A 12,506-nucleotide genomic window follows, 5' to 3' on the forward strand; every position below is an offset into this window, starting at 1 on the left:
TAGTCAACTTTGCTAGAGCCCATAATAGCTTGTGGCTGCACACGGAAGTTTCTAGTATGAATAATCTTATGATCCCTTTGAGCCTGGGTGGCGGTCCATAAAAAAACAGGCAATCCTGGTCTACCCAGGTGCCTAGACAGGCAATCCTGGAATAACCCGGTGCCTCAATCCACCCAGATGTGTGTTTAAGTTGCCACCTTAAGTAAAGCATTAATTAACAATCTCACATCTATCATGAATACTCTCAAAACCCAATCCACGTCTATGAGCATAGCATGGCAATGTAAGCATAACGTAATAGTAACTCCCAAGGGTTTGATAATAAACAGGTAATAGGTACTACCTCATCAACTACTTCCCAATATCCACATGTTATCAATTCCTAACCATGCAATGTTTGAGGGTTGAGACTAATGCATAAAAACTGGGTATGAAAAGGAATATGATCAAAGTGCGAACTTGCCTGCAATGTTGAGGAAGACGATTCGCACTCAAAACTCTTGATAGATCTACTCGTCACACTCCGGTCAATCTATAACAATAGTAACCACACATAAGCAATCACTCAAAAGATCAGAAAGAACGAAGAAGACGATTCGGAAACATCAAAACCAAGCAAATAACTCTTGCAACATAAAACAATTTCTAACAGTACCAAAATTATGTGAATTTGGCCTTATTAGAATGTTTAGGTCAAGAGCTTCGATATGCAAAAAGAATCAACTCAAACGGAGCTACGAAACTCAAGTTATGATCAAACGAAATTTGAATTCAAATCTGATCTAATTCAAATTTTAAACTTTTCAAAAACATGTTTGAGTTGGATTAATGGATAGAGGGGATCGTAACGAATATGTGAGCGTTGATTTTGTTGGATTTGGATAAACGAGCAAAGAGTTACGGTGTTTTGAAGATCAGGGGCTATTCTGCAAATAAGTTATTCACAAACGGGTCCCTGGCCGAAATTAAAAAGAAAAGAAGAAAATACTAAACAACAAACGTTCGCTGCCGAACTCTAACTAACGAATCTGTCCGCTCTCGATCCTAAACGAGCGAACGTCCATTAATAATAATAAAAACGTTTGGGAAAAAACTGAAGAAAACCAAAATAAACCGGGGCGGCTCGGCGGTTTTACCGGCGGTTTTTCTTTGTCGATGGCGGCGAGGTCAATGGCGAGGAGAGGCGGCGGCTCCGGCGAGCGAGGCAGCTCTGGCGACGGCAGGCAACGGCGACGCGGGCGGCGGGGTGGTGCGGCAGCAGCGAGCGGCGCGGCGGCGAGGCACTGCGGCGGCGGCGGCGGATCTGCGGAGGCGGGGGTCGTCCCGCGTCGGGGCCAAGGCAAACGGGGCGACGACAAGCTGGGCTGGGCCGCGGCCTGGCTCGGGCGCTGGGCCGGCCCAGTCGGTGAGGAATTTTTTTTATATAAAGATTTTCTTTTTTTCCAAACAAACAAAACAAATAAAAACAAACCGAAATAAAAATATTATATAGGCATATAATATATCAAAATTTTAAGAAAAAGATTCCAACAAGATGGACATTTTTCTAGCACTAAATAAAATACACATAAATTCTAATAATTCAAACAGTGCTCCTGCTCTAATGAAATCCAATAAAAATCATTTTAAAAATACCAAAATGGTTTCAAATTAATTTTTCTCCAATTTTCTATTGTAGGGAATCATGTTACCCCATTTTCCATGTATTTTGTTTTTGGAGAAAAATAATTTGAATAAAACTCAAATAACTCCAAATTGAAAATAAATCCAAAAGAACTTTGAATTTATTTCTTTTGAAACTCCCAACTCATATTTCCTATAATTTGAAGAAGTCATTTTATCTTCTCTCGTGAAAATCATTGAGTTGCATAAAGTTTCAGAATTGGAAATATTTTCCCAAATGAAATTCAAATATTTTCAAACACCCCATTTCATTTAAATAAATGGAAGAAGTCATGTCATCTTCTCTCCGGGGTTTTGTGATGAAAAGTATTTGAATTCACGGAGATCAGAAAGCAAATAAGAAAGTTTGGGAAAGTCCTTTTATTCCCTCTCATTTAACTTTCAAGAAGTTTCTAATTCACTCACTTTCAGACAATCAATCAAACAAACAATCAAATCTATCTATTTATTATAACATTTCAAAATTTAGAATTTTGGGATGTTACAGCATAGTAGTTTTCAAAGCAGCCCAAGTAGTTGGGGTATTATCATGATATAATCTATAATGTTTAGACCACCAAACACAAGCAAAACTAGCAAGTGCAAAAACAGTAGCAGCAACAGGTATATCCTCGGGATATTGTAAACATGTAAAACGGTGTTTGTTTCTAAATCCCGAGTAAGATATACATCAGGAACGTATCTACCCTCAAATGGCGGAATATTCAATTTTAGTTTTGGAACATGATCACGATCTCGTACCTGAGGTGGTGGTGCAGCCCTACCATTACGATTATATGTATGTGGACGACCTAGTGGTGGTGCTGGTGGTTGCACATAGTTCTGATTTTGCATAACCTCATCCTCATAATCGCCCTCGTAATTTCCCTCCTCCTCGACAGTAGCAGCAGGAGCCATAGAACCATCAATAGCAGTAGCAGCGGCACCAGAATGTTGGCATTCCTCAAGAGGAACATGCTTCGCTCGTCCTACTGGATCGCGATGTGGAGGTGGTTGTTGTTGTTGCAACGGTGCGGCACGTGGTGGTAGACGCGCGAGCACTTCAGTGAACTTGGCGTCCAACTTGGTGTCAATTGTCTTCTCAATGTCATCTATCCTCTCCGGTGCCTTTCCAAAGCTACTCATCACGTCTTGCACCTGTTCACCCAACATTTGCTGAAATTTATCATGTAATGCCTTGTTCGTCATGTTCTCCTAGTCAGTCTCGTCGGCTTGTGATCCTGTAATGGTTAGCAGCAAGAGAAACACACAAGAATATGATCCTACAAACTACTAGGAACCCCATAGTTCTGGTGGTGGTGGTGTGGAGGAGAGTCACAAATCCGTCAAGCGAATCCCAAATTCTTACCAATTCTTACCAAGCAGCAGGCAGTGATCAGCAACCATTGTAGTCAAAACTCTCAAACCTTGGATAGAGCGATTTTCAGGTGGTGCCATATGCACGACATAGATGTATGTGGAGCTGGGGAGGCTTATAACAGGTAGCAAAAAGGGTCAGCAATAATCAACTCAGAGATGCAAAGTTGAATAAACGAGCAATGACAGTATTGTGCTGGTCCTAGGCTAGATCATGCTAGAGACGCGGGCCTAGAACACTAACAAAATCATGGCGCTACACGTAAACAAGGCAGAAGCACACTCTGAATCTTTTTCTTTCTCTTTTTTTCACTTTTTTGCCTTTCTTTTTTTCTCCGCAATAATTCTTTTATCAAAAAGTCCACAAATGATCTAAAAAGTACCTAGCCAGAATTTTCCAGACTTAGTTTTTTTAAACTGGAACTATTTTTCTTCTACGGGTGGCACGGAAGTTGGGGAGTCTGAATTGGTCACTACTCGTACTAGTACGTGATCTGGGAATCAATTAGAGAGAGGTAAATACTGGACTCGGAATAGGATTGATGGCGGAGATGAATTCGGTGGAACTCGGACTGGTGGTGGATATATGTAGGGGCGGTGGAACACGGACTGGTGACGAATCTGTGACGGAGGTGGACTCGGGTTGGCGTGATGGCGGCGAATATGTGGTGGTATATATGGATTCGGATTGGCGGCGGATATGCGATGGTGGTATATGGCATCGGTGATGACGATGGTGGTATATGGCAGTGGTGATGACGATGGTGCGGCGACGGCGTGACAGCATGTGAACAAAACTCGAAACTCTAAGAGACTAGATACTAAGACTAGCAACTCGACACGACGATGCAGCTGCAAATTCAACAAAGCAAAAACACCGAAAAGGTTATGCAAAGGCTCAGATTGGTTTGGATATGATGAACTAACCCGAATTTTTTTGCCTTTTTCATGAACTGAAGGTATGAAGAACAGATGCAATCTAGACTACGAAAACTAGTAGAATCTCACCGAGCAATCTAGAAATTTGATACCACTTGATAGAGGCTAAGGTGTCCCATCTTTCAATGAGATATTGGCTATCGTTTTCGGTGAAGTAGACTTTGACGATCCGACTACGAACGTGTGAGGACGCAGCGCCTTAGCAATCTCTAAACTAACACCGAGAGGTTATTGACCACGCCAAAACACGATCAACCTGACCACGAAGGTCTATTTCCTGCACGCAAATGAAGAACAAGTAAGAAATTGAAATTGCAATCTAAATATTGCGAATATAAGAGGAAATCTTTATTAATGGAAGTGGGATTATGTGATGTCTTGCTCTGGTCGTAGAACACAAACGAAGAACGCGAAGTTGCAGCTATGGTGAACTTTTAATCTAAACAAAACTCAAGTCTAAATGTTGTCTTAAGGGTTGTATTTATAGAGGAAAAGAGAGGGGATTTCATCCACCTTTGGCAAGGTCATACTAAAACACCTCCTCGGTCATTCCCCCTACAGTATGGACTCTAAAAATAACCTACGAAGTTGCATTTCGAAAATACATGAGTCTAACGCAAAAATAAGATAGCGCAACACCTATATTAAGCTACGGACAAAATTTATAAAAGACAATTTTGTATATTTTGTCCATGTCCTTGGATGTCATCATGGTGGCTCCAAAATGCTGAAAACTTTACCAGAAACTATGTTCTTGTTCCCTTTGCGCGCGCCATCATCTCCATGCTTGATCATGCTCCAGTGTTCATCCTTCTTGTCCATGTTGGGTCCTTCATTTGTAAGCAAAACAAAAGTATCTAACTTAGGCAGCATTATATTCTTATAAACACTAGAGTCGTTACCAAGAAATGAAAGTACCTGATAATACAATTTAGTTGGCGTGCGCGAGCTTTAATAATTGGTCCAATATATGTATCAGCAGGGATTGTGGGTGTAATTGTAGTAGTGATGTCCCCATCACATACACTCATCTCTATGAACGCACACACACGCATCCTATCCCTATGAGCACATCCGAGAGCTTGAGGCGGCATATCATCTTTGCGAGCACCAAGACTTGAACGCTGGCGGGCTAGGAATACCACTGTCCATCTAACTATCCAACCACAGGTTGGTTCGCGCGATGAATTCTTTTTGTAATATATGTAATGGACAGTTTTGTAAATATTAGGCAAACATTATTCTAGTACCCGACGAACAATTTTCGAAGACGTGGTGAACACTTTTCCAATCTGCGATTAACATCTTTTCCTAATACCCGACAAATTTTTTTTCAAATACGCCGTGATATTTTTCAAATACATCATGACCATTTTTCAAATAAGCGATGTACATTTTTTTTTACTACGTGATGAACATTTTTCAAGACTGCAACTACAACTTCTTCTAAGTGGGCATATTTCGCAAATAAAAAAAACTTCTTCCAGATACTCCGCTGGCAAGAGATGCCGGCACCGGCATTGCCTGGCAGCCGCGCACAGACACAGATCGAGCAGGCCGTGCGTCGCAAGCTCCTCTCCTAGGACAAGCCGGCACCGGAAAAGAAGCGAAGATCTCAAGAGCGTGATGCGCCCAGGCGCGTGACGCTCGTTCGGTAGCTCACACAAAACCTGCAGCTGCTCGAACGGCTGCTCCACCGCTCGCTCCGTGCACGGTGCGTCATCGCCTTCTACGTTCTACTAGCTCTAGGTGAGCCATGCAAAGCTCGCCGCCCCTCCTTCTCCTCAAACTCCGTATAAATACCACAGCGCGTCGTCGTGCACTGCAACAGCCAGCCAGCACAAGCTCAACGAGCCACGCTAGCGTTTGAGAGAACAAAAACAGTCCACCGACGTACGATGGCGCCGAGCACCTTCCCGCGCGCGCTCCTGGCCGTGTCCCTCGTTCTCCTGGTGGTCGGCGGCCTCGGGCCGGCGGCGGAGGCACAGCCGCCGGGGAGGTGCGTGCCGCAGCTGAACCGGCTGCTGGCGTGCCGCGCGTACCTGGTGCCCGGCGCGGCCGACCCCAGCGCCGACTGCTGCAGCGCGCTGAGCTCCATCTCGCGCGACTGCGCGTGCAGCACCATGGGCATCATCAACAGCCTCCCCTCCCGCTGCAACATCGGACAAGTCAACTGCTGTAAGCCAACACAACCCTCCATGCATCATTCCTTCTTCAAAATAAAATAACTACCACTGCTTTGTTTATGCGTCCAAAGTTTTCTAAGCTTGATTCTGTCTCCTTTTTCCTTGTGCATGAACGGCAGCGGCTTGAGGCGGAACGAAGAAACGATGCGAGTCACAGAGTGACTAATAATGAAGGTGGTCATTTCTGCCGTTGTTGCGGCATGTCTGCCTCTTCGCCGCCGTCTTAGTTTTCGTTTGTCCAGTCTGTCGTGTCCTGCTGCTGCTGTCGATCTCGACACGTTAATAAAATGGACGATTTGAGGCACGGCCTCTCACTTTAACCTCTGCACTTTGTTTTTCATTCAAACTCGATGGAGCTGGAAGGTAAATTTCATCATAGTAAATCCACATGGCCACGTAGAAATAAACACTCAATGCCGCGTAGAAATATCAATACTACTGAATTCGGTAAAAGAAAAATACTACTCCTAAATTGCTGATGCAAGGTGGCGACTGCATCAGGTTGGGAGGGCAGGTCACCGAGGTGACCATGAGTCCATAATATGAACGCCAATTGGGATATCTCACAAAGAACCTTAGTATGATGTCTGCAAACTCAAAAAACTTAGCATGCAATCCATTAGTTTAGATAACAAAAGAGCACTGTATATACATCCTGACTGCATGCCTAAAGTGGGATTGCGGCACCGAGTACACAATGGAACTTACTAACATCGGATCATAAAACAAAAGAGGATAATGAGACCTTTCTCGACGCGGAGGTTCACGAGAAACCTTGCTAACTTTTCATCAACATATGACAGATAGAAGTAAAAAATATGAATCCCCAGTTGGATGCCATCCATTACTAAATCCTTCACACTATCCTGAAATTTGTTCTAGAAACAAGGCCTCCTGTTTGCTGGTGAGACCCACATCACTCAACGACATCTGACACTCCTCGTCGGTGAATGCACGCCTGGGGTAAGATCTCACCTGCAAATCACAGATTTGCATTAGTATTGATATAATAATCAGAATACTATATCAGTATAAAACAAGAAGATATTCTGGCGTGCTCCTTCCATAGAGTTTTGAAACATCATCCCAAATTCCACATACCAAACAACAGAAGTGAATGATTAGCTAAAATGTATTTCTGGTAATCACTATAAGCATGCCCGAAAATCATTGTGATCTAAAAATGAAAATAAGCATGCCACATATAGCAGAAATGGTTCTGAGTCGCACATTCTATGCGGTCAATCATCATACAGGTTACTGTACTGAATGCTGCCGTCAACTATCTGAACTTAACTACTAAAGCTACATAGTCCATTTGGAATGGATCAATATGGGAATTCAAGCATTATTCAGTGGCATATATTGATATAGCAGCACTAATACATAGATGTTGATGACGAAAAACTGAACTGTGGAAACATGATATAGTTTCCACTGTTACAGCGTGGGCAACCAAGCACTGTTGGTATATGATCATGATCCACTATACCACGTTAGTGGAAGCTGAATTGATCTTTCTCAATAGAACTTCTTTTGTGAACATAACTTCTTCAAATAGAAGAAAAATGGTATAATTACCAGTCTATAGGTTCCAGGCTTGAATGTCTTGCTGATGTCAATGAAATCAAAAAGGGCCTGCAATAAAATCCCAGAAAGTTGGAAGCAGGTATAAATTTATAATGAATGATTCCATAATAGAACTGGCAACTAAAAGCAGCCTACCTGGAGCTGGTCAGATTTCAAAAAGCGCCTTCCCTGGCGACTACCATCAGGCATGCGAACTACAACTGTGACGGCTCCTTCAGCATTTGGCAGTGGCTCCTTTGGTAATGATGTTCGCTTGGCTGCAAGCATGGACTCCAACTCCTATTTTCATGATGTGAAACAAATGCATAATAAATGTGTCGCAGCGCCAAATATAACACGTACATCGAGAATAATAGACTAATCAAGCTTTAACAGAGTCTGAAGAAGAAATATTACATGCTTCTTATCATTTATTTGACGATGGGGATAGTCACAGCAAGAAATAGCAATGACCCTACACAACTTTGATTCTAATGCTTCCAAGAGACATCTCTTGTATTAAGCTGCTTCTAGTTAAGCATAACTAAGTTCAAAAGTATACCCTGGTAAGAGTTAAATAAAGGAACATACTACGAAGTTCAACAATCTCAGGCATATCTTACAAACTGGCATTCATTCCACTCTTGTTCAAAATTAATACTCATTAATTGACAGTTTGCCACATCCGCAGTGATTTAATAAATCATCCTGATAAGCAAACCCTAACCAGTACAGCATCCAAGCGTAATCCATACACAAGACATCCCAGAATATTACGTGGCCTCTTATACTGTTAGCATCGGGATGTGTGTGTTAAGCTAGGCCCATGACACTACTGTATAGTGTATATAGAGGTATATATGTAGCAAACATGAGAAATACTAATGGAGGAGTGAATTCCAGAACTTTTCCCAAAGAACTTCATAGATAATACCAACTGAAGTACCTCTTCCTCAAGTTGTTTTCTCAGCTTTTCCTCGTTCTTTTGCTTTTCCATTTCAATAGCAGCTTCTCTTGCAGCAACTTCTTCTAATCTACGGAGCTCAGCATCCTCCACAGCCTTCAACTCTTTTTCTCTATCAGCTTGGAGGGCTGCAAGATACTCATCATCCTGTAATTTAAATATCATGTGTTAGGTGCAATAGTCAATCCATTCCCTAGCAGATAAATACAGCTCCATACCTGCTGCTCCCTTAACAACCTCTGTGCAGTTAATGTTGGTGATGGAGGATGTGCTACTCGGGGATAGCCAGTTGAGATTCCATGAGATGGGAGGGGAAATGGATATTCTGTGTGTTCAGGAATCCCACCAAACATAGCAGCCTCAAGCATAACAGCTTCATCGTGCTCTTCAGAAGAAATGCCTCCCCACTTGACAGAAAAAAAAAACAGAACCGTGAGTTGTGGAGAAACTGTAGTGCACCAAAACAGAAGCCTCCTAGAGGCATGAGGTGATTAGAATACCTCTGAGGGGAAAGCTCCATTATGCTGGTGAGCATTTTCAGTACCATGAGAATGAGGGCCCGAGGGAGGACTGTCAGCCCTTTGCACTGCTTCTGTTGGCCCGGCAGTTCCAGATAGAACACGCCTAGAACGTTGTCTAACTAAAGGTTCTTCGTCAACATCTTCAATATCGTCTTGGAAGTTCTCTTCATCAACCAATTGCCTAGAAGTTCCAGCTTGCCCTGTGGTTAGTACTTGCCTACAACAAGAAAGGACAATACAAGGAATTAGTTACACTAGATACAGAAAGGTTAGTTCGAGGCTATTACGATAGGACACACAATGTGCATGCTCAGCTAGTCAAACTTGTGTTAAAATAGCACAAACACAATGCTTTTGAAACTGCAGACTGATGGAACAATGGAAATTGAGCAAGTGATGAAACATTTCTGAGAAACCGAGCAAATTATTGATCTACAATTAATGGAATAAAGTTAGACAATGGACAATATTTGATAGTCACCTTTCAACTGCCTCACTTGCTCCTTCAATGTCCTCCTTATCAGATAAATCAGAAGAATTATCAACCGCATGCATTCCCTCTTGAAGTAGAACTCTCTCTCGCTCTGCTACCTGATTGATAAAAAAAATAGTAAATATACATGCACAAAACAAGAGCTCAAAATCTTGGAGAACTGCCTCCAAGGAAAGAGAAACTGCTCGTGCTAGATCATTATCTCTGACCAGTGATACATTCTCACATGCACCACTATTTAAAGCCTAAACACAGCAGACTTGTTCAAACTAAAGTGTAAAACCTACATTATTAAAAGAGGAAGATATCCAATAAGTCGAAGCTTACATTTGTAAGTCCTTCCGCATCCCTTTTTGATGCTTCAATTGCTGCACGGATCATCTCCTCTTCTATGTCATTGTTATAGTCACTAACATCCACCAATGGAGGAGCACTTGGTGCAGAATTGTATGTGCTTGGAGTATTTCTTGGGATAACAGGAGCATGGGTAGATGGCAAGTCATCATCATCCTCATCAATGACAACAGTCCCATGAACCTCCAGACCATATGAAGACTCACGTCCAGTAACATCTTCAATAACAGGACCCTGACCAGAACTTCCAATTTGAGGATTATCAGGGTCTTTAACTTCAATAGGTATCTGCCGCACATCCCTGGGATGTGTAACCTGAGGTCCCTGACCAAAGAAACCAGCAGCGGCTCTCTCAACAAAACTTGGGTCCAAAATACCAAAAGGGTTGCCCATAGATCGGCTAAACATAGGATCAAATGGTTCGTCCAGATCCATAATATCATCATGACTGTCAGGTATAGGATTCTGATTGATTCTGGTGCTGAAAATCATACAGCTTGGTTACATTTTGTAAAGGAAATTCTGTGGGTGTTAGGACACTAAACGCATACCAGAAAGAGAACAGATGAGAGAGCAAAATACTTACGTGGATCTATCTCCTTCATTGAAGTATGCATTCACCGCTTCATTTAGGTCACCGCTATGCTCCTATGTACATTTCATTGGCCAGCCATTATCATATATATGAGCCCAGAAAGCTAGTAATACACATATTGCAAGAATCACTATGTCTAAATCTAATAGATAAGCAAGGTGTAAAACATGACGAAAACAATAGCTGTAGTCCAGATTGATCAAGGATAATAAAGCCAAAATAGCATGAATACATTATCACCTCAACCTTACTGTTTAACAAGTTAAAATTTGTAGTGTATCCTAGCCTATAAGGTGCAGCACAGCACATCGAGTGATACTGAGTAAGGTTTAAACTGAAATTCAATGTACTAATATTTTACTTGTTTAAAATCCAAATTGCTATGTTTTTACAGCAGTATTAGATGAACAAATATAAGGAAGTGAAATGCACAATAATTCAAACACTAATAGTGTATCTGTTCATCAAATACTCGGTCGAAATAAATCTCCTGAAAAAGCAGATCTGCAAAACTTCAGCCATTCAGTTAACATAGACTCTTGGCACATCCAGAGACGACAAACATGTTTCAAAAAAAAATGTTTTCCCTCTTGCCCCTACTCCAAAAGTGCAAATACAACTAACTACTACCGTGCTCCTCCCTACGGTTCATGGCGCAAACATCTGGACAGATTCCATAAAATTCAGTCCTCCCCACTGCACAAATCAACTCAATTTACAGCCATATCATTTATCAGATCGAAGACACCCCCAACTCTAATCCATTGATGATTCCGTGTTACTTAAAGCACAAACATAAAACATAAGGTAAGTGTATGCAGCAATCGGAGAACACAGGCATTACACTCCAGAAACCCCACAATTGGAGAATTATCATCAACCCTAAGCACCCTACAGCACGACTCTGCATACTGATCATACGCTGATGCTGAGTCACACACACACAAACCGCCCAGCCGCCATCCCACCGCATCGCCATCTGACCCACACGAGCAGGGAGAGAGCGAACCCTAACTCAACCCGAAAGCCACCAAATCCACACGAACGTAGCCCCTGGCACAGATTTTTTTCACGGGGAAAGGGAAGGGACAATAGACAGTACAGACGAAGTTGTGAGGAGGAGCAGGTCGGTTCACCTCGAGCTTGCGGGCAGCGACAGCCTCGTCGGCGCCGGTGATGCTGATGAAAGTTTCGATCGCCTCCTGCGACGGCTGCGCCATGGCGGTAGGGCGGCGGCGCCGTCCTAGGGCTCCGCGGCGACGCGACGGAGAGGGGGTTGAGGTGGAGTCCGGGGGAAGGAGGAGCGATAGAGGTGGAGGAAAAAGAAAGAGGAGAGTTCGTGAAGCAACGGAGCCGTGCTTATTAATTCGTCGATGCGGGTTCCTTTTCTTTGGGGGATTTGCTATGCGCATTCTCGGTAGTAGTAGTTGAGATCAAGTGGGCCGGTGGGCCGTAGTTATGCTGAGCCCATTAGGGCCGACATTTGCATTCTTCCTGCCGCTCAAAAAAGAAGAAGACATTTACATTTTTGCCCTATATGGATACTGCCTTCATCTAGGGGTATATTATAAATTGTCGTGGATTTGTCACGGCGGATGTCCTTAGTGTGAGGACTTAGTCGTGAGGCCAACGCATCTATGTGGTAGTTTGAGAGGGGTTGAGTGGGACAAGAGACGCGATGTTTTTACCCAGGTTCGGCTCCTCTCGGTAGAGGTAAAAGCCTACATCCTGCTTGATTCATATTGATGATGATGACGATCTCGGTTACAGGGGCGAGGTTTTGTTACCTCTATCTCGACAGCATTTATTTTGATGTTGTCTAAGACTTGTCTATTGAGACGTCTAG

General features: G+C 42.8%; 2 protein-coding genes across 3 annotated transcripts; one reads left to right on the forward strand and one right to left on the reverse strand.

Moving 5' to 3' along the window:
• The first annotated feature begins 5,794 nt into the window (after positions 1-5,794).
• LOC119327795 (non-specific lipid-transfer protein C4-like) lies at positions 5,795-6,540 on the forward strand. Its single transcript, XM_037600882.1, has 2 exons — positions 5,795-6,156; positions 6,284-6,540. Exons 1-2 carry the CDS (start codon positions 5,877-5,879, stop codon positions 6,289-6,291), a joined length of 288 nt encoding a protein of 95 aa, XP_037456779.1. The 5' UTR covers positions 5,795-5,876; the 3' UTR covers positions 6,292-6,540.
• A 219-nt stretch (positions 6,541-6,759) lies between these two features.
• LOC119327794 (plant UBX domain-containing protein 8-like) lies at positions 6,760-12,030 on the reverse strand. 2 transcript variants are annotated; one of them, XM_037600880.1, is made up of 10 exons: positions 11,797-12,030; positions 10,652-10,713; positions 10,039-10,546; positions 9,700-9,809; positions 9,198-9,441; positions 8,916-9,104; positions 8,680-8,844; positions 7,890-8,033; positions 7,746-7,802; positions 6,760-7,139 (listed from the first exon to the last, which is right to left on the reverse strand). In XM_037600880.1, the coding sequence occupies exons 1-10, from the start codon at positions 11,878-11,880 to the stop codon at positions 7,026-7,028; spliced, it is 1,677 nt and encodes a 558-aa protein (XP_037456777.1). In that variant the 5' UTR covers positions 11,881-12,030; the 3' UTR covers positions 6,760-7,025. The 2 variants fall into 2 exon arrangements, with proteins under 2 accessions (XP_037456777.1, XP_037456778.1); XM_037600881.1 differs by having other exon boundaries at positions 9,198-9,435; positions 11,797-12,029.
• Positions 12,031-12,506: the final 476 nt, after the last annotated feature.

Source organism: Triticum dicoccoides, chromosome 7A, assembly GCF_002162155.2.
Source record: "Triticum dicoccoides isolate Atlit2015 ecotype Zavitan chromosome 7A, WEW_v2.0, whole genome shotgun sequence".
Classification (NCBI taxonomy): Eukaryota; Viridiplantae; Streptophyta; class Magnoliopsida; order Poales; family Poaceae; genus Triticum; species Triticum dicoccoides.

What these genes read in the sequence shown, in the direction of transcription:
- LOC119327795 (XM_037600882.1), top strand. Translation starts at nt 5,877, where the DNA reads ATGGCGCCGAGCACCTTCCCGCGCGCGCTCCTGGCCGTGTCCCTCGTT.
- LOC119327794 (XM_037600880.1), bottom strand. Translation starts at nt 11,880, where the DNA reads ATGGCGCAGCCGTCGCAGGAGGCGATCGAAACTTTCATCAGCATCACC. An exon ending in TCGCTGCCCGCAAGCTCGAG is followed by an intron (nt 10,714 to 11,796) that starts GTGAACCGACCT and finishes AAATGTACATAG; the next exon opens with GAGCATAGCGGTGACCTAAA. An exon ending in ATGGAGCTTTCCCCTCAGAG is followed by an intron (nt 9,105 to 9,197) that starts GTATTCTAATCA and finishes TTTTCTGTCAAG; the next exon opens with TGGGGAGGCATTTCTTCTGA.